Source organism: Lissotriton vulgaris, chromosome 6, assembly GCF_964263255.1.
Source record: "Lissotriton vulgaris chromosome 6, aLisVul1.2, whole genome shotgun sequence".
NCBI classification, from domain to species: domain Eukaryota; kingdom Metazoa; phylum Chordata; class Amphibia; order Caudata; family Salamandridae; genus Lissotriton; species Lissotriton vulgaris.
The window spans coordinates 1,734,335,378-1,734,362,593 of record NC_141694.1 but is presented as its reverse complement, the minus strand read 5'-3'; the positions used below and the strand labels follow the sequence as shown (position 1 = coordinate 1,734,362,593).

Here is a 27,216-nt window from a genome sequence, read left to right as displayed (position 1 = left end):
AGTTCCACTGACCTCCAATCAAGACTTGACCCGGGGTCTGTCATCATAAAGTAGCATCTGACAACGACAACAACCCAAGCATAAGCACAGGGGTTGTGCTTACAAAGCCATTGTTCCCTGCAGAAGTTACCACCGAGGTGGCTGGTGGCATTCAGCACAACTCAAAAGGTAATCATGCTTTGAAACTCTGCAAGGGCTGTTGAAAAGAGGGTAAAATATGGTGCTGCCGCATTCCTGAAACCACCACCTCTCTTCGATACCACAAAAAAGCAGAATATTGGTGCCAAATGGACTGCCTGGTTCAAAACGTTCAAGGACTTCATGGATGCTATAGAAGAAACAGATGACAACACAATCACCAAATACTTAAAGAACATTGCAGGTGATGGAGTAAAACAAGTGATAAAGAAGATATCACAGGCTGATGAAATATCATACCGGCGAATCAAGAAGACGTTTGAAGGCAAGTTCAATTCAATGCCAAATGTCGACTATGAAAGGTACACCTTCAATCAAGGTTGTTGAGGGACATGATATGCTCATAAAGCACTACAAGTTCAGTGAATTCAATGATGAAGATGCCATGCGTCTTAGAGTTATTGATGGTTCCCTCTCCGATTCATTCCGATGACACATGCTGTGAGAAATGCTCAGTTTGGAGAAAGTTCTTATGGCTGCAGGAGTGGATGAGCGTGCTGGTCGACAGACTGCTGATGTGGAAGCTGGACCAATCCACAAGGAATCAGCATTGAGTATGAATAGTAAGCAGAAACACAAGGCAGAGGCCCACAGAGTGATGTCTCCAAAGAAAAAGAAATTGTGTTTCTCTTGTGGATTCTCCTTTCCACATTAACGTGTATGTACCGACTTTGGACAGATATGCGAAGGTTGCGAAAAAGAAAACCATTTCATAATGGTTTGCTATGCAGAAGAGAAACTGAGTGCGTCATGGAGAGATGAGTAGATTGACAATAGAAAGTTCCAGAAGCACTCAAGTGCTCCCTCAAGACCAAACGGCAATATCAATTAAGGCAAGTGGAAACAAAACAAAGTCGATGGTCATCAAATTCATCTTCTAAAGGTTCCGTAATGTTATCATCGAGTGACAGTGAGGAAGATGGATGTGCGATGATGGTGTCAGTCATAGACTGATGTGCACATGTGGGATTGACTGCTTGCAAAGAAAAAGACAAATCCAAAAAGAATAGCCACATGAAGCAACACAGTTCATTGGACATTATCCTAAAATCAAGCTCAAGGTGAATGGTTTCCCTACAACTTTTATTATAGACAGTGGTGCGCCAATAAACATGCCTGCAGAAAAGTACAAAGAACTGTCTCCAGTACCACTTCTAACCTTTTGAGAATAAAGGTGTACAGCTGGGCAGCTTCTACACCTTTGCAGAGTCAAGAATCCTTTGTAGCGACCATGCTGCACAAGAAAATGACAGGGCAAGCATCCATCATATTCTCCAAGGTTCGTCGTCAAATGCATGCTTATGAAGTTTAGATACTGCTGCTGACATGGGACTGATCTCTATTAACTACAACTTGAATGCCCACTCTGAAATAGTGAGTGAATTCCCAACACTGTTGAATGGACTTGGGAAACCTAAGACCATGAAAGTGCAGCTTCACATGAATGAAGACATTCACCCTGTTGCACAGCGACACCGTCAAATTGCTTTTCATTTACAGGAAGCAGTTGAGCAAGAACTACTAGAAATACTGTTAAAGCATTACGTCATTGAGCGCTCTACTGGCCCAACATCGAGCCAAAAAAGGACAGTGGTGGTTCAGTGCACATTTGTGATGACAGGCAAACGAAGCAATCGAAAGACATCTAGGTCCACAATTTGATGACATGATCACGCAGCTGAATGGCACGAACGTTTTCTCCTGCCTTGATTTGATCAACGGCTGACATCAACCTGAACTGAAAGAAAACTGTAGGTACATTAGTACTTTTTCAACTCATGTTGGTTTGTTCAGATATAAAAGACTCCATTTTGGTGTGTTGTCAGCTGCAGAACTCTTGCAAGATGTCATTCGTTGAATAATTCGGCCTGTCACACAGGCTTTTAACTACGGTGATGATATATTGATGTTTGGTGCTACACAAAAGGAACATGATAAACCACTCACACTAAAATGTCTGCTTGCTGATGCAGGTCTCACACTAAATGAGAGAAGTGTGATTTCACAAAAACAGACTTAAATTATTTGGGCATATTTTCTCTGAGAAGGGAATGACTCCTGACCCTGAAAAGGTACAAGCATTGACGTCTACTTGCCCTGTAGAAGATGTGACCATGCTACAATCCTTCTTAGGCATGGTTGGCTACTGCTTCAGGTACATCTGTGATTTTGCCACTCTAAGTGCCTTTTTAAGAGGACTAACAAAGCGTGAAGTTCCGTTTGAATGGTCATCTGAATACGATCACAGTTTCAAGAAAATAAAACACGCAATTGAAAACGCAAATGAAATGGCTTACTTTAAAAAAATATATTTTTATTGACAGCTTTTTCTGGAGTAGTACATTATGCATTAGTGGTACTCATAACACAGAATTTCAGCGCTACTAACTTTAGATGTAGAGAATTGGTAAGCGGTCACATTTTGTCCGCAAAGCCGAATTCCAAAGCATCAGTAGGAATGACCCCTGCTAGGGTGCAGGGGGAGCATGTCAGAAAAAACATTAAATAATAAGTTATAAACAGTCAAACATTATGAGAACTCTATTGTGTTCAATCAAACCAGACCTGCCGAAAGTGGAAGGCACGACTACCACTCACGGGGGTCGCTCGTCGGTTTCAGCTTCCACCACAAGCAGGAAGGCTTCCAAGCATTCACCTCCTGTTTGAGAATCGCCTCTGATGCTGAGCAGCCTAAGCGTGTGTGTTTCGGCCCTGGTCCATGTCAACAAGCTACTCCACCACAGCTGTGTATCCAGGCAGGGGGGGAGGGGGGAGCATGCGATTTCCATGCCATGGTGATACTGTGTTTGAATAATAGGAAAGCCAGCTCTATGAAAAAGTGAAGTGTGTTTATCTCCCTGCATTCTGAAACGCAGGCCCAGAAGGCACAACTCAGGTGTGGGTGTGAGTGTCTGCATCGATATTCAGCCACCCTTGCAGCTATCTTTGTCTAGGAGGGGTGCAGTAATGGCCATGCCCACACCACCTCAAAGAAGTCAGTACTTAGTAACTTACACCTGGGGCGTTCTAGGGAAAGCGCCGCGAATATGTGCTAATTACGGTATGGGGAGAGATCAATGTGGTGTATGAAACGGAATTGTGCGTAGTGAAAACTAGGATAACGGGACACACTCTTTGTCGTCTGGAGGGCACGGGACCAGTTCTTATCAGATAGTGGTTGATGGAAAGCTGCATCCCACCTAGAGTGTATGATCTTCAGGGGGATTGTGAAGTGCAGTGTTCAAGGTCATGGTTGCATTACAGGTGCTTGTGGCCCAGAGTAATGTGTGTAGTGATGAGGAGATGGGGGGTTCGGAGTCCTCCGGATTCTATGTCTTCTGAATAACTTTCCGGAGTACTCGGTGTGTTAAAAACTGTCCAGCGTTCAAGTCATGCGATTCCACTAGGTTCTGAAAGGGCACTACTGCGCCCTCATTATAGAGGTCACCCAATAGTGTGATCTCCACTTCTCTCCCAGGAGCTGGGTCAGGACGCTGCACAGTGGCGGCAAGTCCCAGATACCTATAGCTGGAGAGTATGGAAGCGTGGCACCCTTGGGATGTACATATCAGCGCTCAACCACCATGTGTCTAAACTCTTGGCTTGTGTGGAGTGCTGAATCTGTCCGCCAGTTGTAAATGCTCACATCCTTCAGCAGTGCTCACACCAATGTAGTTTTGGGGTGGCTAGAGTTACATAACCACACCATCGGCCATTGCAGCTGCACAGCAGCATAGTATCATTCATATTGGGGTACCCCCATACCTCCCTCAGTGATTGGGCATTGTATTGTGTTCAAAGCAACCGGGCGGCGTCCAGAGCCCCATATCAATTCTAGCAGCAAACTGTTCAGTTCCCCAAAAGAAACTTCTGGGGAGCACAAGTGGGAGGGCAACAAAGAAGTACAACAGATGGGGGAGAACCAACATTTTGGATATTGCCACCTGGCCCAGTGAGACAGAGGGAGCGAGCACCAAAAAGATAGAGATCGACGTATGGAGTAAAGAGCATTACCTAGATTTCCTTCCTCAAAGTCTTTATCAGCATGATAGATTTGCATGCCTAAATGTTTAAAGGTAGCAAAAATAAACAGCAGGAGAAACCCATTAATCCAGTTGAGACCGGGTAAATAAATAATTCAAGGAACAATGTCTCAGCTGGTGATCAAAGACAAGTATAATGTATACCAAGTCAATATCAAGCACACAGAAAATAAGGGAGACACAATGCTTTAAAGAGGACCACAAGGAATGGTTGGTAATTTTAAGGTAAAAGTAGTTGTATTAGTGCTACATTGAATGATTTTTGATGGTAACCCAAAAGTACACTGTGCACAAAGGTGCTCGTTGTAAGGTGCATGGCACAAGTGACAAGTGAAAAGCAAATAAAAACAAGAATAACTGATGGTTACAAAAACAGTTAGTAGGACATTTATAATTGGTTTAAACAGTTTTTTGGAACCAAGATGATGCCTAGAGATGCGCTGAACAGTCAACAGCGTTTCAACCCGGCTAATTTCAGGTCATCATCAGGACTGGGTTACTTAAAGTTTGTTGGTGCTGTGGTTGAGGTAGTGAGGACAACTTTACATAAGGGTGAGTCAAGCAGGGAGGGTATTCAAATTGGTTGTGTCAGAATAGTAGGTAAGTTAGTCAAACAAAAGTACAGCCCTGAGCAGTATTAATCCTTGGGCTGAGTAATTGATTGTCAATCCAGTGAAGAGAGCTGCAGGGCACCGGGGTACGTTATCCCCCACCTCCTCCAGTTTAATTTTCCCACCACCTGTGTGGGGTCCAAGGTAGTCGGTTTACTCTGACTCGCATGGGTCCGCGACTTGAACTCCACCTCTGGGCTTCACGTCTGTGCAGGGCTGTTGCACCCAGCAGTTATTCACAGGCCATCTCCCCCAAGGAGCAGTAACCTCCTGCTATGTTGACAGCAAGGATTCAGGGGGCGTGCGCCTAGTCCGAAATGCAGGAACACAGCCGGTCAGGGGGAGGTGGAGCAGAGGGACCCTGTCAGTGATCTTTCCTCTGCTCCCACAACAGCAGTGCCAGAGATACAGGAGAAGAAAAGAAGCCTGCAAGGCCTCCACGTTGCGGCCCCTCCCGATCAGCCAAGCACCCTCACAATCTGGCAACATTCCAGGGACAGGCACACAGCAGGCGGCGGACTGCCACCCACTCCATATTCAACATTGTTCACCTACAGCGGCCCTGGGTCTGACGCAGTCTGGGCCACGGGGTGATGTGCGTCCCCAGCCGCAGGCGATATAAGGCGCCCCGGGGGATCCCAAACTCTGATGCCGCGTCCGGACCCAGGTGCGAGGCCCTTCCTCACACGCATCTCCAGGAACCAAAAGCACAGATCTCTCCGTGTGCCATTAGGATGATGATCAGCCGTTCACTCCGGACCCGTATTCCTAACAGTTAGCACAGGGAGTCGTTGAGTACTTGGACGTAGGGGGAATAAATGCAGGATACATAGTGGGCCCAATGTGGAGCTTGAGATTAAACATCCCCCACAGACACCATCTTGGCCACCCCCTCCACCCCCCCACACCCCCCCTCCAACCCACCGAAATGGCTTCCTTTGATCCGAAATTGCATACAGAGATTGTGGTAGATGCAAGCCTTTTGGGGTTGGGAGTGATCCCTGTTCAACACAGTGGACAACCCGATGCTCAGAGACATAATATGGCCAATGCTAGCTGGAGTGTATGTCAAAGTTTCTTCTTAGGAGTCCACACTCACTTCCCTCACCTTCCTCCACTTCCTCCAGGGATGCCACCCACATCAACCATGGCATGGCTGAGAACCAGGTGTAATACCTGATCTGAATTTCTTTGAGTGAGCCCTCCAAAAGTAAAGTTTTGTTAGGAGGTTCTCGTCCTGAGAAAATGAAATCCGAAAGTTCATTTAAAGCACAATTTTAGCAGAAAAGGTAACTTAGTGGTATTAACCACTATTTGTAAAGCGTGTACTACTTACCCCTAAGGTTCTCAAGGCACTGGGGGCATTCGGGAAGATTAAGTGAGCTATTGCCCAGATTCAAATGGTTCTGGGCTGAGCTGCCGCCTTGGATAGATCCGCGGGCCGGTGATCCGGAGTCATCCGCCCTTGCTGCTGCGCCACATGTGTCCTGTTGTGATCTGGGCAAGTAGGGAAGCTAGGCTTCATCTCAGGTTCTCAAGTTCCTCTCTGTGCCATTAATCCAAATGATTAGATGAGTGTCCCCGTCTGATGTCAAATATTAATGCTTTTTCCCTAGTTCATATTGGATGAGATTAGAGCAGGAGTGACAGTCAGAATCCGCACTTTATTTTTGACAGTTTTGGATGGGGCAATCCCAGACTGAGGAGAAGATACAAGCACTTCTCAAAAATTGAGACTACATTATTTTCATGCAAAGGGAGATTTGTTGGATTCACAAGGTGCTGAGCCCAAGGATTCAAATCTGGTTCCCTGTGTTGCATAGTCGGCAGCTGCAGTCACTAGGCCACCTTTTCGCTTTTCGTAGCGTAGCTTCTTTTGTGTGGGCACGTGGCTTGACCTTTAAATACATTTTTTAAAAAGACAACCATACACAGTTTGAGTAGAGAAAGTACTCAAACCCCTTTGGCATTACAAAGTTTAGTGAGAGCTGAATTTATTCGGCAATACATCCGTTTTTACACACATATATTTTAAACAAAAACTGAGTCTGGAGAGACAATGCAGCAAGAATGTGGAATTCATATACAGAAATACCTTCCTGACATTAACTAACCTTCTACAGCCCACTGGCATTAACATTTTTAATAAGAAAGCAGATCCATTTTATTCTGGATGAATGGTACCGTTTTGAAAAGCTTTTCTTTGCTTATAAATCCCATCACCCCATCAGCCCGTCTTTACACTTTGATAAAGTCAAAAGCAATTTGTGCAGTAGAAACAGCCTTCTCGTGTAGATATCTTCTATTCCTTTTGTCTATTTCTTCTAGTAAATGTCTACTTAACCTTGTACTCCTGAAAGCACTACAAACATGCACACAGTTCTACTTTTCAAGGCAGACGCGCACACATCAGCAAGGGTCTTCCCAGTATAAACAATGATTTGCTCCACTTGCTTCTTTGTGGGGGGGATGGCTGATCACAGCGGGTCACCGTTGTGCAGTTCGGGTGGTGCTCTAATTAATTTGTGCAGGTCTGGCAGGTGTCTACAGTGCAGCATGCCCTGCAGTGCCTACTGCCCAGCTGCTCCCAGTAATGCTGCCACTGGTAGGCTCACGCACTGCTGGCATGTTTTAAAGAGTGCAAACAGCACATGCACACCGGCGTCTGACCGGGACTGCAGGTCTGACAATAACTGCAGATGGTGGTGGGCTCCGACCACGAGCATGTCTAATTAAGAATTATAGATAGCTCCTTCTGATTTCAGTTCAGTGCGAGCAGATAAAAAAAAGCATGCTATGCAATTTTAATCTGCTCTATGAAGTTGTGAAAAGTTTGTCCTGAACCTTCCTAGCCTGCTTCAACCCAGCTCAGGCATGAGCCAGCCCTCAGCCATGATTATCCAATGGAAATGACATATTCCTTCATGACAGGCATGTATGATGATGATGCACTTTCATCATGCCTAGACCAGGGTGGGCAGCCTGTGAAGACTTACCAGGCAGACACTAAAGGACATGTGAAATAAGTGCCAGTGCTGATCACAGGAAACCCCTGGCACAAATAAAGTGATGTCTCAGACCGAAAATTCTTATTCACAACCTGAGAAAGAAAGCTTAGCAGTAGTATGGCAGTTTGAATACATCCATGCGTTTCTGTACAGAAAGCATTTCACCCTTATCAAGGATGATCAGGCGTTGCTCACCATTTTTATAAATCCATAAGCCAAGATGCCCACTCACAAGGAGAGGTGGGGGTTGCATCTGCAGGAGTATGATTACACCATTATGCACAAACTGGGGAAGGACCAAAACCATGCAGACTATTTTTCACGAGTGCCACTACAGCGTCATAGTACAATGTCCAAAGCGGCTGAGCCTACATCAATTTTACAGTAAAATCGAGTGTGCCTGTAGCACTTTATATTGAACAGATTTTGACAGCTGCTAGAATTGACAAAGGCATGCTCAAGCTTAAAGACATCATTGCAATGCAATCATGGAGGAAACATACTCGGCCTCTTACATATGATGTTGAGTTCCAGAAATTCAAGAATGTTCGGGAAGTACTTTCTGTTACACATGATTGTTTCATACTAAGAGGGACAAGAATTGTTATTCCTGAAAGCCTGAGGCAACAAGTTATTGAACTGGCACACGAAGGACATTGTGGCATTGCCGCCAATATGAAAGCCCCTAGGGATCGAGTGTGGTGCCCATGCCTTGATGAACGACTTGAAAGGGAACCAAAAGAATGTCATCTGTGCACTTGTCTGTCAAAAAACTCAGTACCTGCTGAATATGTTTGATCTCCCTAGGCAGACCTGGAATAGGATTGCGTTTGACTTCTTTGGACCTCTCAATGATGGACATCATCTTGTGATAGTTGTCGAAGAGTGCTCACGTTTTCCTCTTGTGAAGGACTTCTCATCAACTAAACATGACAATGTCATCGAGAGACTGGATGACATTTTCACAGAATGGGGTGTTCCTTCCACTCTCAAATCTGACAGCGGTCCACCCTTCAATAGCAGAGAGTTCAAAGACTTTTTTAATTGTTTGAACATCAAACATCAGAAAAGTAGACCTCTCTGGCCACAAGCAAATGGCATTTTTGACATATTTATGAGTATTTGGAAACAGGTGGTTCAGCGTGCTGCGCTGGAAGGAATCAACCCAAGTTCGCTTTAAGCCCAGCCCTCTGTGCCTGCCATTCTGTAGTGTAGTTCCTATATTCCCAATAGGCTCTGTGCATTGGAATAATATATACTATAGTTTAAACGTAGGACTGAGGTCGACTAGGTCTCTATCGAATATGTTAGACTTAATTGTGAGTGCCAGCTAGCTCAGAGGTCACTTGAAACTTTCTCGAATTCACAAGAAGGGATTCATTTCTGACAACCGCATAAACATGACAACTTTGTTTCCCCAGGATAAGAAATGTATCTCTAGAGTCGTGGAAACAGTAGACAACTATTTCACTCAGTCAATCGTGCATGCTTCGTTTCAACAGAGGTGCAGAGAAATAGAGAGACAGGCATTTTAAAAAAAAAGTATTTATTGAACAGTCTTCTTTCTCAGGCAGAGGAAATAAACTGCTACAATCGTAATACTGGTTGCAAAGTACAATGCGTACAGTACGAAGAGTATTATAAAATAATACTGTAAAAGCATGGTATGGTTTCTAAGCCATATAAAATAACATAGAATACATACATTAATAAATAATGACTAAAAGTACTCAACTGGTGCTTCTAACATTTTACGCCTACCCCGGTGTACATAACCTAGGTCTAGTACGAGGGAAGAAGTAAGTGAGGTGTAGCTTAAGTTTAGTATTCTTTTGCCAAGAATCTATTCCAAGAATTCTCTAAGGGTCTAATCAACTCCGTACCTTGGTTTAGAATGAAGGAGGTCTTGTATCTCTCTCTCAGGACTCAATTTCCCAGCAACCACAAGGGTAGCCTGGAAACACGGGAGCTGTATTTCTTAGCAGGAGAAAAGACAGCGTCTCTCTCAGTGCATCAGCTGGAGGGTCGGCTTCCTTCGGCACTTGCTGTAGCAGGGCGTCAGGCAAGTAGATAGTCGAACTGCTCCAAACCACCGTGTGTTTGCCTGGGCAAATGTGGGCATATTTATACCTTGAAGGTGTCGAGTTTGACGTAAGGTTGGACATAATACCGTCATCAAAGACTCAGTTCTTTGAAAACTCATTGAGTTCTTGGTAAATCAATATTCAAGCAAGGGGAAGTCCCTGACTGCTGAAGGCAGGTTTTTCCAAGAAATCGTTGTGGATTCTCGCAACTTGTGGAAGTAGCCATGCCGTATTTGGACTGTATGGGCTAAGTCTAAATATGGTTATGATTTCTATACCTATATAAGGATAGGGTGATTTATACCTATGTATGGGCATGAACCTGGAAAATTACACTAGGGGCCTAGATTCATATACAACAATTCCACTCATTCCACAAAAGGACAAAGTCCTGCCACCTTGCTGTTCTGAAACCTCTTGAAATGAAGATACCACAATGAACCACCAGTCAGTCTATAGACCCTGATGAGATTTGTGTAACTAGTACCTCTCACAAATGCAAAATGAAGGCTTACACTGATAAGCACAGAGGAGCTCGAGACACAGTCTTCGAGAAAGGAGACATTTCTTGTCAAACAAAAGCGGACCAGAAAGACTGATTCTCCATTTGATGCTGAACCGCTAAGAGTTTTGGCAAGCAAAGGATATATGGTAACTGCCCATAGCCCCAGAAAATCCACAACCAGAGACTTGTCACACTTTGAGCATTTGCCTTGATTTTCTCGGGCTCTGACCTCTTGAGTCAGGCAAGTCCACCTGAGTGCCCAAGTTAAGCATCTGACTCTTCTCCCGAGATGCCAGCTAAAGGAGCCCCTCCTCTACCTTATGCACCTCGATCTGGACGACTGGTGCAAGCACCCCAATGAGTGGTTGAGGAGTTGTATATGTTTATATATTTGCACATACTTTTTATTTAACAAAGGGGAGATTTAATTTCTTGTGTTTGTGCATATGAGGCCTCTAGTGGTTCCTCGGCAGACTCCTTACAAGCATTACATAATCTGTTGGATGTGGCTGGGTGTGGTCAATAAAGTTTGTAACGCAGTGCATTCAGTTAACGGTTTCATGCTGAAAAATAAATACTTGCGAACCAGTGCTCCGTGTGTGGTGTGGTCTGTTACATGCTCCTGGGCTGGGGAGGATGCTACAATGAACAGTGATGAGAACTATCAAACGGCATTAAGTGATTGTCTGGTACTTCGATGGTAGTGAGTTCTGTGATAGGTACTTGGAGTGGTAGGGATGATCTGTATTATGTGGTTGTTCACTTTCTTGTGTGACATTCGCTTGTTTGCAGGAATGGATGTGGTGAGGATTGATGAAAGAGTTTATCTGTGTTTTCCCTTTTGTTTAATTTGTAGGATTGTGCTGAAATAAATGGGTAGCGCCTCCTCTAGTGTATCCTTTGTTTCTTCTTCTGCAGAAAGCAAGGAAAGTGTTACGGCCTCCAATGTGGTTTGCTTTGAAGACCAACACGTCCTTGATTTGAAGTGCATGAATGAAGTAGTGTAATGTCATGTGATGTGATCTATTTCCGGTCCCAACTTTTGTGTCCTAAGGTTTCAATTTGTCTGCCATGAATTGCATGACGCAATGAGTCATAGTGGGAGTGTTCTTTTGAAGTCACATAGGGTAGTCAGACTACAGAAGATTGCAGGGAAGGCATTGATCACAAATCGTTTGGACAAATCATTGATGGCAACCCATAGCACTGCTTGGTGTAAATACCTCTTACCACCATATTATGAAAGCAGATTTGCAGAGGTGATACTATGCGACACACATATTTATACATACTTATCTTGCATTTTGTTGTGGTGATGTGGTTTTTTGTTTTATTTTGTGTTGCATTGTTACATTGGGTTATTTTTGTGTTATACTATTGGTATGTTAAGTTGTTATTGTTAGAAAATGGGTTACTGCTGGACTGAGGTATGAGCCCTGGTCAAGCAGCAACCACAATCGTAGTCACAGTAAGAGGCAGTCAAACCCTAAATTAACCTGTGCTCACCCTCTGGTAGCTTGGCACAGAGCAGTCAGGCTAAACCAAGAAGCAATGTGTAAAGTATTTGTGCAGCACTTCAAACAGTAAAAACTATGAAAACACCTCACAAAAAGATACCACGCCAGGTTTAGAACAATAGAGTAGATTTTCATAAATAAAAAAGACCAAAATTACAAACATCCAATAAATAGAACTTGAGATATGAATTTTTAGAGAATAAATAGTAAAATAGTACCTAGAAACATAAAGCACCAACAAGGGTATATTGGGTCGCGTAAGAGAGGAACAAAGTCAAAAGTACAGGCTGACTGCGGTTAGGCCCGCTGAGCCAAAGTACCTTAAATCCTGGTTGTGGAGCATTGTATGGATCCAAGGCAAGAAGAGTCACGCAGTCACAGTGATGCATCAGTTTTGAAATGCGGCAAGGCTACAGTGCAAAGTCCTGTTCGTCGTTGTTTAGGATCCCCTCAGCTGCTCTTACAATGCGAAGTCAGACACCGAGCAGCCAGGGCTATGCGTCGGTTCCGATGAGTTGTGAGGCAGAGGCTGGCGTCATTGTCAAGCTGTCGTCAATGATGGATGCGAGTCCCGGGATTGGAGATGTGCCGCGCCATCAGAAACACATCAGTTTCAAAGACTGCGAGGGTGATGCAGACCTTCTGCGCCAGGCCCAATCCACACAACAGCAGCAATGCTTTGGTTCTGCTCGAGGATGCACGGCTCAGCCGAGGAGATGCGTCAGTTCGGCAGGATGATGCTCCTGCTCAGCAGGGAAGATACATTGGTTCCACTGGGGAGCACCTTAGGCCAACTTCTAAGGGTCCAAGGCTGCAGTGGAACCACTTAGCAGGGTAGACTCACAGACGGCAGAGTCCAGGTGCAGATGCAAGGTTGTTGGAAGCCTGAGGCTTCAGATCAGGAGGCCAGCCAACTAGCCCTTGGAGTCACTCAGGGTGCTGGCAAAACAGGGGTCGAGCAGAGTAGCAGTCCAGCAGAGTGGCCGTCCTTTCAGCAGCACAGCAGGCCTTCATCCTGGCATCCCAACAAGAACCACACCCGCAAACTCCAAAATGTTCAGAACACCACCGCCAGACTAGGCCTCAACCTACCACGCCACACTCACATCAGCCAACACCTACACTGGCTCCCCGTTGAAAAGAGAATCACCTTCAAGCTTCTCACCCACGCTCACAAGGCCTTCCACAACACCAGACCCGCCAGCTTGAACCACCTCCTCGCGTCTCACGCTCCCCAGAGCTCTCTCCACTCGGCCCAGCTCTCCCTTGCAACGGTTCCTCGGATCAAGAAAAGCAGAACAGTTGGGTGCTCTTTCTCGCTCCTCACGACCAAGGCATGGAACTCCCTACCTCTCCACCTCCAACAGAATGCATCGCTCCCTAAGTTCCCAAAGGAATTCAAGACCTGGCTCTTCGATGGAACTCAGTGAACCACCAGGAACTGCGAATCCCCCCTCCCCCTTACCCCCGCCCCTTTCCCTCAGCGCCTTGAGACCCATTCCGGGTGAGTAGCTTGCACTTTATAAGCCCCCTGATTGGTTGATTGATTGATTGGTATTGCTGTCATGCGACCTAAGATGGAACAAACTCCTGACCCTAAGAGTCTGCAAGATGGAAGGGGCAATGGAGGCAATTTTCCATTTCTCAAAGAAACTAGGCCATAGACCAATTAAAGAGCTTATCACTTTGTACAGATCTAAATGTGTACCCCAGGGCACATATGGGACAAGAGTCTGGGGATACACGTCACCCGGTGTATTGCAGATAATAAAATATACATTTTTGGGCAGGTTACTTGCTATACCAAGGAGCACAGCCAGCCTAATCATGTTCCTAATCTTGAAGACACAGTTTTAGTTGCCCCTCTGCTCCTGTGGCTTAAGATCTGAAGCTCCCCGTTGACCTAGTTTTTTAAAGAGATATTGGAGGACTGTGTATAATTAGAACACCCTACATCTATCCCTTGGTTAACTAATGTTAAAAAGTCATTTATCAGTCTGGCCTGCCCATTTCTTTTTCTCGCCAAACGAAACTTCTGGCAGTAAAAAAAATGAGGTAAAAACTGCGTTTTTTCAACACAGAACTCAAATGAGAATTTCTAAACAACATTCCTCAGCTACAGTAACCCGCTACCTAGATCTAAAACAAGAAGTAGGAGTCGAACCTTACCTACTTTGGGTAACCAACTTAGAACATAGGTTTTACCTACCCCAATTTAGATTACGTATTGTTCACTTCTTGGTTTCTTACCCCCAGTGGGGCTCGTGGATTTACAGTCTACCGCCCTGACCCTGTGATGGCATTGCTAAACAAACACTTGCACATTTTTTGTGGGTTTAATGCTCAACCCAGAATTCCTTTTCTAGGGCCTGTTTTGCGTTTATTTGATGTCAGTTCCCACACATCTGTTTGTCATGTCTTTTACTCCAAAAGTCAGAATTATGTTGCTTTGCCATCACAAGTTTTGTCTGCCGAGCCTTAAAAATTTGAAAATCTATGAGTTAAAAAGCACATTATATTTTAATATCTATATGCAAAGTGGTCCTTTTCTAAATGCTTTTTAATCATGCCTGAAACCTGTATATATCATTTTGAGTACTGTCTACACCTGTCTAAATATCCATTTCAAGTGTTTTACATTTTTAATATTATTAAGGTGTTTTTTTATTATGAAACTTTCTATCGCTTCAGCACCAATAGACTTTTATCTGTATAGCATGCTCCTATCTTTTATGGCCTTGTGCCGAATAAAGTTATATTGACTGACTTTCTGACTGAATTTAAGAGTGCTTCACTATCAGGTGATGTAAGACTCAAAACTACATGTCCTGCTTTTTTAATACATTGCACCCTGCCCTCCTGGCTGTCTAGGACCTACATTAGGGGGGCCTGATATGCATCAAAAAAGAGAGTCTGGGCCTGGCAGGAGGTGTAAGGTGCTGGGCTGACAATGGCAGTTTAAAACTGCACTCACAGGCTCTGCAATCGCAGGCCTGGGATATGTTCAAAGAGCTACTTCAGTGGGTGGCACAATCAGTATTGCAGACCCACTAGCAGCATTTAATTTACAGGCCCTTAGCACATTTAGTGCACTTTACTAGCGGTTTGTAGGTAAATGAAATGTGCCAATCATGGGTAAGCCAATCAAACAGTGTTTAGGGTAGTGAGCACTTTAATACTGGTTAGCAGTGGTAAAGTGCATCAAGTCCGAAAGCCAACAAAAGCTAATTCAGCCAAAAGGGGAGGAAGAGAGGGCCATTGTCAACAGTTATGTTTTGTTATGTTACGTTATGTGTAACCTTTATTTTTGTTCCACTTTATCACCTTATGGGTATCCTGTCACAGTGACAGGTGTGCGGGTGGCTTTGGGAGGGCTAAACTAAAGAGCCAGGTCTTCAGCTTCTTGGAATTCAAGAAAGAGAGAGGAGGCTCTGATGTGTTTTGGGAGATCGTTTCAGGCATTTGGAGCAATGTATGAGCAGACAGGACCTCCTGGTGTGCCTTTGTGCATGCATGAGGTGTGAGCTAGTGAGAGTCCAGCAGAACATAGGTGCCTGCAGGGGTGGTGAAGTTGTATGCAGTTGTTCAAGTAGGCAGGGCCTGTGTTGTGAGGTGCTTTAAACATCTGGGTGAGGAGTATGAAGTGTGTGTGTTTGTTTGTTAGGAGCCAGTGGAGTTCCCTTTGGTGAGGTTTGATGTGGGCCCGGCGTGGGAGATTGAGGACTAGTCTGCTGCATTCTGGATGGTCTGTAGTCGTTCTGTGGGTTGGATGGTTATCCTCCTAATAGGGTGTTCCCTTAGTCTAGTCTGCTAATGATGTGGGCTTGGGTAACCATTTACCTGGTGTTGTTCAGAAGCCACTTGAATATCTTTTTGAACATCTTCAGGGTATGAAAACAGGACAATGCAAGTGTGTTAATGTTGGCGAACACGTCCAGTTTGCTATCTAAAATGATTCTGAGGTTTCTAGCTTGTGTGCTGGCCTTCTGAGTGGTTCCAAGGTCTGTCAGCAATGAGATTGGTCCCACGGCAATGTGTCCTTCCTGAAAATCACCACTTCAGCCGTATCCGTTTTCAGCTTGAGGCAGTTGGACTTCATCAAGGTAGCTACTTCGGTCACTCATGTGGGGAACTACTTTCTGGTGCTGGGTGTTTTGTCCAAGAGGAACCGTATCAGTTGTGTGTCATTGTGGGTGAGGACATTGATGTTGTAAGCCCGGAATGCATCTGCCATTGGGTCAGGTATATATTGCAGAGGGTCGGACTAAGCGAGGAGCCCTGCGGTACTCCGCAAATGAGTTCCCATGCTTCTTAGGAGTATGATGGCATGCTGGCAGTTTGGATTCTTACAGTGAGAAAGTGCAGATCTTTCTGCTAGCTTCTTAGGGCCCCAGTAATCGACTAAATGATCCTCTCAGTTGTCTTCTGGGCATTTCCAAGTCATGAATGAGATGTCTAAGTGAAAAATAAACTCTGCTTGCCCAAATGTTGCCTTGCTAGTGGCCCTATGGGCAGATTGCAAGAATTGTAAAATGAAAAATTTGCAAATTATTGTTACAAATAATGCAGTACTACAATAAAAATACGTTAAAAAAAGAAAAAGATATGTAATAAATAATTATGTTTTGTGCTTAAAAAAAATACCAAAATAAAAATAAACTCTGCTGAAATCAGCTACAGGGTAAGCACCATGTGGGTACATGCCTAGGGAGCATACATTAATGTAGTAATGCTCTGGAACAGATTCTTGAAAAGCTATAAAGTGCCCAACACAGGGCCTTTTACTTACACTGAGGCAACAAGGGCATTGGGTGACCCATCGTAGAGTGATGTGCCCAGAGCTGGACTGCCCATTCTGCCACCGTGGCAATATCCCAGTGGCCCCATGGCTCTCTACTCGCACCCTTCTTCAATGTAGGGCTGTTTCGAGCATTTTTGCCATGATTTTGGTTTCCCGTCTGGCGCTGCCTGTATCTTTAAAACTCATCCACATTATTACATTTTTCTTTACTGGTTTGACCTAGAATCAAATCCACAGAGAAAGGTGAAGGGTTTCATTTTCTATGCTGTTGAACTAATGTGCATCCCCTGATTCAATCAAATAAATTTAATTGAGTTCGAAGCAGGATCTTAAAGGTCTTTTTGGTTATAGAGCTGTCTGTTGCTTCACATTTTCTAGCAGTCGTACAACACACTACTATTAAGCAACATGTGAGAGATAGCTTTTAGGCAAATAGACCTCATGTCAGAAAATAATGATGACATTTTCAGAAGGGTTTAAGGCCTGTCTGAAGAGACACCGTATATGTGGGGATGAACCGATTCATCAGTATATTGGACTGTTTTTCATAGACATTTGTAGTCAGCCTATTCACCAATGAAAAGTGACCAGAAGAGGAGTACATTCTAAGCCCTGGCATCAAGTTGAGACCAGCTGCGCCCCCAGCACTGGCTGACAGGCCCAAGACAGTCACAAATAGTGGCAGAAGATTCATTATTCCCCAGGCCCTGCACTTCTTACAGGCCCTACTCTTGTGCAGCAACATTTATTTATAGATTTGAAAGCAAAGCTGACCTTTTTACTAGCAACAAGGCAGTTAACACCTCTACCACCACTAGGTGATGCCAGATGGTGGACCTACTGTGTCGTCTCTTTCACTGTAGGACATGTTTTTTAAAACTTTGAAACAAGTTCTCACCTTGCGAAGGGCTCCACTTCAGTTATTTTTTTACCTGGGCCCCACATAAACCTTGGAAATGCCTGGGCAAGGTGAGCTCTGCGCCCATCAGCTCTTCTCAGTAATCCAGCTCTGGGTCAGACAGCCACTAATTAGAAAGTAGTATGATTTCAGAAGTTGCATGTTATTTTTTGGATAAACCTCAAGCAACCAGTAGAACTGAGCTTTTTCCTGTGCAGTGAATGTATAGGCATGCACTGTCAGAGATTTACCAGGAGCGCAACAGGAATGAACCTAGGAGGGCAGATTGGGAGAAATGAAGAGACCAGACCTCAGTGGTACCATTGGACAGGTCTGCTGATGTCTTGGTGACAGTGACTACCCTGAGCCCCAGCAACACCCCTTACATAGTCTGCTGCAGAGACACTGGCCTAGCCATCCTAGAAATATTCCTCAATGTCCTGAATCTGCCAGCGAATCTCAGAAAGGAAGATCGTGTTCTTAACACCGTGTGGTTGTTTGGACAATGAGGATTACTACCTTGGCATGTTAATATGTGTGGTGCAGGAAAAGTTGTATACCAGCTTGGCAATGGTACTCTGCATACTGCAGGGGGAGGCTGTGGCTATTTGAATGGCAATGGTGTTTGGCATACTGCTGGAGGCTCTGGCTATTGGAAAGGCAACTGTGCTTTGCATACTGCTGGAGGCTGTGGCTATTGGACTGACAATGGTGCTTTGCATACTGCTGGAGGCTGTGGCTAGTGGACCAGCAATGGCTCTTTGCATACTGCTGGAGGTTGTGGCTATTGGACTGGAAATGATACTTTGCATACAGGTGGAGGCTGTGGCTACTGGAATGGCAATTGTGCTTTGCATACTGGTGGAGGTGTGGCTACTGGAATGGCAATTGTGCTTTTCCACTGGGTAATGGGCACATTGGCATTATGTAGAACCCATGAAATGGTAAATAGCTGCTGTCTGAGAGTTGAGCCTGTTAGATCAGCAACTTAAGGATAATGAAATTGGTAATCTGTTCCTGTTCTAGTCTCTAGAAAAACCACCTTGGCGCACAAGTGCAATGACCAGCTTTCTCACTGGTGCTGTGAGCCCCTCTAGTTTAGTTAAACATCAGCTATCACTCCAACCAGCTGACATATTGAGCAGAACTCTGATGTACTACATCAGCACTCTTGCTGGCATATTTAGCATAATGCATACTCAGCACCCTCAGTTTAATACTGTACACGAATAGAACGGGATCCTTATTGAAAGTGCTCTCACCTAAGAAGGAATAAAATGGCATTGATTCAGAAAATATTTCATTTTCTGAAACTAAAAACTAAATTTATTTTTATGCCCAATTTATACAATAAACAATGCGACCTTGCATTACAACATCCTATATCCAGTACCAACTTTAAGTCGTCATCTGGGAGTATATTAATAAAACAGTTCCATTATACACAGTTAGTCCACTTGATTTGTTTGTAGGTCTGCAACGAGGAACATCCAATAGTCTCTAGGTTTCGACCCAGTGGGTAGTTCTTCGTACATTTGCAATGTATCTTTATAGTATGTGAGATCCTTCAACCAGTGTTAAACTGTCGGGTTCTTTTTACTACCCCAACATAATGATATTCTGCGTTTAGCTCTTAACAATGCTATTACACAAAATGTCCTCTTTGCTGCTCTTACATTTGGCACCAATCCCAGCAGACATGCACGTACAGAACAATCAATATCAACACCCAGCATTTCCCTCAGTATCTTAATCACATTTTCCCAATACCTCACCACTGCATCACATAACCATGCTAAATTTATAAAATCTGCATTTTCCTCTTTGCACCTCCTACATCTAGAGTCAGTCCTGAGTCCGTATCTGCATAACCTCACCGGGGTGTAATAGGTTTGGTGCAAGTATTTATAATGCACCATCCTTAGGTTACCATTTGGTGTCAGCATTCCTGTTAGCGAGCACGTTGTATACCATTCCTCCACCGTCAATCGTTCATCCAGACATTCATTCCACCTCTCCATCGCCTCTTGGGCTATATCTGCTATTTCTTCCTGCACTTTAGTGTACAGTCTGGATACCAGGTGTGTGGCATTTGGAGTGGTAATAAGTAGCTGTAACGTGTCTAGTCTTGGTGGTTCTGTTGGGTAGGTTGGATACAATTTTTTTATTGCACCTTTTAACCGATGATGAGTAAATTTAAACAGTAGTGTTTGATTACTTATATATGAGAGGTCTTCCAATGTTTTAAAAACACCGTCATTATATAAATCCCCCAGTTTGTCTATACCTACTTGCTGTATTAATTTCATTCCCACTTCTTCTTGTGTGACTGAAAGTTCTGGGTGGTTATGTAGTGGTAGAGACGGTGCATATAATGGCAATTTGTTCGCTTTGCGCCCAATTGTTTTCCACGCGTTATTAGTGGCATCTATTGTATTTATGTCTTTGTTATGTAGCGGGGGTCTACAGTCCTTGATGATTGCGTTTAGTGGAATCAGTGCTGCGTCACCTCAATAGCCACATGTGTTAGGTAGGGAATCTTGTGGTACCAGTAGTGTATATATTGTGCTTGGGCCCATAAGTAATAGAGCAAAAAGTCAGGCACCCTGCATCCCCCTTGTGAGTAAGGCAGTGTCAGGTATCGTAGTGTGATCCGGGCATGCTTTCCTGCCCATATTAACTTAAGTACGATTGTGGATATTCTATGAAACACCTCTGCTGGAGGACATATTGGGATATTGTTAAACAAATATAACAGTTTTGGTAGAATAACCATTGTAACAATGGCTAGTCTATCCGCCAGCATCAACGGCATATGAATCCATCTTTCAATTTTCTCCTCTATGGTACTTATTACTCTACCATAATTAGTGTGTATCACTACCTCTGGGTCTCGGTGGTACCAAACTCCCAAATATCTAACAGGTTCGTCTTGCCACTCTAACTGATAATCTGTGATAAGGGGGATTGGTAGAATCCGTTGAAGGTATTATTAACGATTTAGTCCAGTTTATTTGTAGACCTGAATGTTGCCCAAACCTAATATATTCTCTCAAAAGGGGGTTCAAATTTTGTTCTGGGTCATGCACATAGAGCATCATATCGTCTGCATATAGGTATATATGCAGGGGCCTTTGTGGGAATTGTAATGTCGAATAATGATGCTTCTGCCTAATTTTACAGGCTAGTGGCTTGAGCACAATTGCAAATAGCAACGGCGAAAGGGGACAGCCCTGCCTCGTCCCTCTCCCAATAGGTATGGCATTAGATATATATTTCATTACTTTGATTCTAGCTGTTGGTGTCGTGTATAATAATTTCACCCATTGCAGGAAAACTGGTGTGAAACCCATTCGTATTAACATTATTTGCAAATATACCCATTCAATCGAATCAAATGCTTTAGCAGCATCAAGGAGGATCGCAGTTGCTTTAGTACTTGGAATTAGGTAATCGGAGAAGGCAAATAGCGTTCTAGTGTTGTGTGTTGTGGAACGCAAGGGAATAAACCCAGATTGATCCGGTAGAACCAAGTTGGTCATGAGTGGTTGAAGTCTAGCTGCAAGTACTTTGGCCAAAATTTTGGTATCAACATTTATGAGGGATAGCGGCCTATATGAGTCGCGGTATTCCGGATCTTTATTTGGTTTTAAATGTGCAATCAAGACCGCTTACCTCAATGTTGGTGGCAATATCTGCTTTTCACGTGCATCCCCATAAAGTTCCACTAGGTGAGGTGCCAGCTTATCCACAAATGTTTGATAGAATTCACAGCTAAAGCCATCGGGCCTGGAGCTCTACCATTAGGTAATGTCTTTATTACTTCAGTCACCTCCTCTACCGAGATTGGTAATGCCAAATATTCACGTTGGGTATCTGATAACCACGCTATGGCCACATCCGCCAAATATTCCAAAATCTCCTCCGAACAAGCTGAGGGTTGCGCAGCGTATAACTTCCCATATGTGTGCATAAATTCCTGCAGGATTCCGTGCGTATCATGCAGCAGGGTCCCATTGGCGTCCCTGATCTTTGTTACTATCTGGGACGCGTGCCCTGAGCGAATTTTCCCAGCCAAAGCTCTACCCGGTCTACCCTCCTCCCCATATAATCTCGCCACCTGTCTTCTCATGATATATTTAGGCTCATCTGTTGCATATTCTTGATATTCCGACAGAAGAAGTCTAATATCTCCCAGTAGTGTTGTAGAGCCTGTTCTCTCTTATTCGTGTTCTAACTCGCGTAGCTACTCTTTCTGTATTGTGAGTTGCCTCCTGATATCTTTAAGTATGCCGCAGCCGTACTGATACAGGTGCCTCTAATTGTGGTCTTGAGCGCTTCCCACAAAAGCCCAGGATCATTAGTGCTTGATTGATTGAAGTCAAAGTAATCTTTAATTGCTTGAGTGATAGCATCTGTGTATACTGGATCTACCAGTGCCCACACATTAAAACTCCAACTATATGGTGGTGGTGTATAATATGGTATGTCTATCTTGAGTGTGACTGAATTATGATCAGACAATGTTCTTGCTATATGTTGCACGGATTTAGTCCACAGCATGTTATCCTCAGCCACCAGCCAATAGTCAATTCTCGACCAGCTATTGTTCGCTGCCGACACATGCATGGCTTCCAGTCTCTCGGGATGGCGTGATCGCCAAACATCGGTAAGTTGGTGAATGGACATGATATCACGCACTACACCCAGTGCCCTTTTGTGAGGTTCCATTGTTGTCCCTGACCTGTCAATGTCTTCTTGTAGGGCAATATTAAAATCTCCCCCCCAGGTTATGGGTATACCCGATAAGTAATGTATTTTCCTCCCTAGGTCTCTAAAAAAGTCAGGATCGTCAGTATTTGGTCCATAGGTATTAATAATAGCAAGTTTACGGCCTCTGTGTGCATCTGTCACTATGACATAGCGTACTATAGTATCAGAAGTAGTAGTATCTACTTGAAAGTGAACTCCTTTCTTAATTAATGTAATGACACCTCTCAAGTAGGATGAATAGTATGACGTGTGTATTGATTCTGTCCATCTGTATCCTATAGTACTATTACTGTGTGGTGACGAATGCGTCTCCTGTAGAAGAGCAATGTCTATTTGTTGTCGATCTAGATACGCAAAAATCTGCCTTATCTTTTTAGGGTTATTTAATCCCCTTACGTTCCAAGTGAGCAATTTCAACGTGGTTGGTTGCAGTTTTTCAGTGGACATGTTAAAACTATTTTTAATGTATTGTATGTGATATAATGTTTATAGCATACTTCTGTCGCATCTCCATTTACAACATTTTTGATACATAACAATCTGATAGTGAATTGGATCATAGCAATGTCTCTCAAATGCATTGGCCTACCAAACAATAACCAACACCCCTCCCTCCTCCCCCCACCCACTTCAGCATCCCAACTTTTCCAAAGACATGATCCCCTAGGAAACAGTAACATATCTTAACACAAATTGGGTTACACCCGCCTAGGGGGTCCACCGAGTTCGCACAACTCCATCCATCAAAGTGGATGTGGCCAGGTGCTTCGTAGAAACGCAGACATAAATGCTATTACATCTCGCTGGTACTTTGTACCACTTGGTTATATTACCCAATTAGGTCCCACAAGATGCATAATAGTGTGCCTCACTACTAACTATTTTAACATATTAACACTCAGCACATAGCTCCTGCACTGCAGTATACGTTAAGTCATCCCTGCCCCACCAAATCGACAGACCCCTCCCCAGCATTACTCTGAGTGCCACAATTACGTCCCACTTCAACATGTCTCTCGGGTCCGTACAATTAGACAGGCAGGACAGTGATACCTTATCACCCCAGCATTTGGACATATCTTAAGCAGACAACAATGGAGAAGGTGATACTTGTCCTGCAGCACAGAGTGCTACGCACTAAGATGACCATGCTCAAGTGATCTGCTTATATCCATCAAAGGCACGCATAGTCCCTTCTGTAGACTTTATATAACTCTTGTACCCTTAGGACCATACCTGTTTGCCTGTGAAGTAGCATCGCACCAGTGTGCAGATCATACCCTTACCATACCAAAACAGTGCGTATTTATATAAAGGTGGTTGTGAAGATCTGCTCACTCTGAATTTTTGGTTCTTCTCCGCACTGCGCTGTTCCTTACGCCTGCTGTTCAGTATCTTGATATAGTCCTGCGCTGCCCCCGGTGTTTGCAAAAGTGTGGCCTGACCCTCATATGTGACCCGTAATATGGCCGGATATAACATTGCATATTCCACCCCCATATCTCGCAGCTTTTTCTTCATGGGGTTGAATTCCTTTCTTGCCAGCTGCACCGACATTGTGAAATCAGGATAAAACTCCAGTTTATTCCCCTGGTACGTCACCTGCTGCTTTTCACGGGCCAGTCTTAGGATCACATTGCGGTCCCTATAGTTGAGTACTGGAGCAATTATTGGCCTTGGCACAGCGCCTGGCTTAGGCCTCAGAGCTAAAGATCTGTGCGCTCGTTCGATCAGAAAAACTGACAATAGATGTTCTGCGCCAAACACACTTCGGAGCATGTCTTCTACATACGTCTCCATACGACCAGTGTTTGTGGATTCCGGAAGCCCCACTATTCTGATGCGCTTCTAAATCTTCCGCCTTACTTTTTATCATTTCCAGAGACTTTTCCATTTCTTTACATTTAGCAGTCGTGTTGCTTGACTCATCTTCAACCGCGGAGATGCGCGTTTCTGCTTCCACCAAGCGCTCGCCATGTTATCAACCCTTAGAGTAATGTTATCTAGTTTACCATTTATGTCTTGTAGACTTAGCTGGATAGCCTGCAACACCCCCACAATGCCGGCACTTGAGCTCCCCTCAGTATCTTGGTCCGCATCAGAGGTTGACGCCGCAGTTTTGGTACTCTTTTTCGTTTCAAATTGCAGTTTGGCCTCTTGTTTGTCTGGTTTGCCCATGGAGGCGCAGGCGCCTATCAAAGAGTCAGAGTGTTTATCGACCAGGTGCAGGCAGCACACCGCGCTTCACACAGAGGTTTCAATCAACCGCCTTCTGTCCAACGCACTGGAATCGCTGGACTGGCAGTACACACGCAGTACTGGGTAGATCGGCACTGCGCCTGGATTTCACTGGCAGCACACTGAAATTTACTGCTTTTTTGGCCCCTAGTGACACATCGCCCTTTAATGCGCTGCACGCTATATTTCCAGCGTATCTGGATCACCGCATGGGCTGTGCCAGTCGAGTACTCCTCTATTACCGCCGAGCAGCCCAGAACGGTCACCGCCAAGAGTCCATAAAACCCACTGACCGCTCCTATGTCTCACGGCTGTCACGCACCACTCCGGGCATCCACAGTCTCTCAGATTTCAAAGGCGCACTGTAAGTTAACGGCGCAGTAACAGGACTCCCCCACCAGCAACATGAGCGGACAAATATGGCAGCACTCACCTTATCCGGCAGGCACTACACAGACTTCAGATCCGGCAAGCACCGCAAGCTGTCCATGGCAGAGTTGCACAACATCGGCAGCTTCGGTCAGTCGTTTTATTTATAGGACGTATGGGCGCTGTTGGCATGTGTATTTAACGGGCATTACAACGGCCGACAGCACCACAGCACCATCAATTCTTTCCGCGCATCACTCCTCGTCGCCGTTTGCTTGTCCACCCGCCATCTTGAACACCGCGGGGTCTGATGCAGCTCACAATGCTCCACACTGTAAAACAAAATGGAGCACTGCCGGCAAGACCATCCACATTCACAATAGGCATTACATGTGCCCTCTTGGATCACCGCAATACACCATTAGTGCTCGCCGTCTCACTTGAAAACAGTGGAATTTCCCTGGGACGCCGCCATCTTCTTTTCTTTCGCGTGCTACTGCTGAACAGCAAGTTTTCACGTTTTTCTCAGCAGTTATCGTGGTGTTTTGCAGCGCCGTCCCTCAAAGTCGATAGCCAGCACCTTCCGATCTCGTGTCAGGCGAATGGATCAGCATTTGGCTGTCCGCAAATCGCTAATTATTGCATATTTGGCACCTGCCCGGCGGAGTTGTCTTAGGAGGCAGCCATCCAGCAGTGCGCTCTCTGGCGCCCCCCTTTTGAAACAGAATTTTGATGTACTATTGCCTAGAAAAAGAAGACTGGAGCCCATTATGCCCAAGCACCTTATTTAAACCTGACATGTTTTTTCTCGAGACTAGGGTTTCGAATGGAAGGTTTTGAAATGGGACACACACTCTGGGATTGGGGCTGCTGCTTTAGCACAAATAGTTTCTTACAGTTTATCCGGTGTTTTGTATTAGAGACACAGTTCTGTTATGGAAAAAACTAAAGGTGATTGGTTGAATGCTTCAAGAAGTGTCAGTCAGTGTCAATAACTCAGGTCGCCAATCAGTCCATCAGTGTTTTGCTCAGTGCATCATTCAAAATAGGGAATAGCCATATCCAAGTCAGTCTCTTACTCCAATAGGAACAGTCCAGCTGGAACTGACAGGTCATTTCCCCTCTGAATGAGAGCACAAGTAACCCAGACAGGTTTCAGCATTATTGGGCCTCATTGGTGAGGTGCACCTTGGATCCATTGGCACAATGAGCAATGCACGCATCACTCATAGGGCATCACACTAAAATAACAAAATGTAATGGATACACTTCATGCATAAGTCTGGGCCGCATACTAGTCCATCCTTTTCTTTTTGCACCCTGCACTCCACCTGCGATGGTCATGTTATTAGCCTTGCTGATATCATGTGGTGGTATTTTATTGGTTAAATTCTGTCTTTTGCTGCTGTGATCTGAGGAAATATGAGTCTTTGCTGCAGCTCATTGGTCTTTCCTGTGTACTTCCTCTGTTCTCCAGGCTATGCCCTCTTGCTGAACACCAGTGAGCACCCTGCAGATGAGGCCACCATCTCCACGAGTCCCTTGTTTCCAGCACCAATGAAGAACTCACCATGCGAGGTAAGTCTTTCTAACCACTCTGCAAAAACTATCTCACACTGCTGGTCCTTCCTCAGTCATTTGAATTACTGCTATTGAATGTCACTGCAATGCCCATGTTCACCAGTGCCTTTCTAGTGCATTAATTTCATTAATCTCTTCAACGGGGAAATGAATTAGGTTTACCAGAGTTAGTAGCTGCCATCCCCAGTTTACCCTTTGGCATCCAGGCACTGCCTCTGGCCAATGGCAGCTGGTACAATTTGAAAGTGGAGGGGCATACACACTGTGCTGATTTGCACCAAGTAAGTAAGTGATGCTCGGGTGGGGTCCCTTTCCTTGGGTGGGATCCCTCGAATTCCTCCCAAACCCCTCCCCTACGAAATTTTTAAAACTAGAGGGCATATGGTTTATTTTGCACCACATTTTCTAAGATAAATTGTTTACAATGCTAAAGGATCAAAAGGTAATTCTGAAGAGGTACTTTTGAAATACAAAAATACTCAGGAGTGTTCATCCCTTTATTCAGCAGTAAATATTATCTCAAGCCTCTGCACTTCAGCATTACCTTGTTATTCGTTATCACTTTGCCTCCCGGAAAAATAACCTAATGA

The 27,216-nt window shown here is 44.5% G+C and overlaps 1 protein-coding gene across 1 annotated transcript in view; it reads left to right on the top strand.

Moving 5' to 3' along the window:
- Positions 1-27,216, top strand: part of ALK (ALK receptor tyrosine kinase) — a 2,610,699-nt gene that overhangs the window by 1,921,369 nt on the left and 662,114 nt on the right. Inside the window, exon 9 of the mRNA XM_086925973.1 lies at positions 26,523-26,623. Coding sequence (XP_086782099.1) covers positions 26,523-26,623 — 101 coding nt within the window. The remainder of the gene's footprint in view (positions 1-26,522; positions 26,624-27,216) is intronic.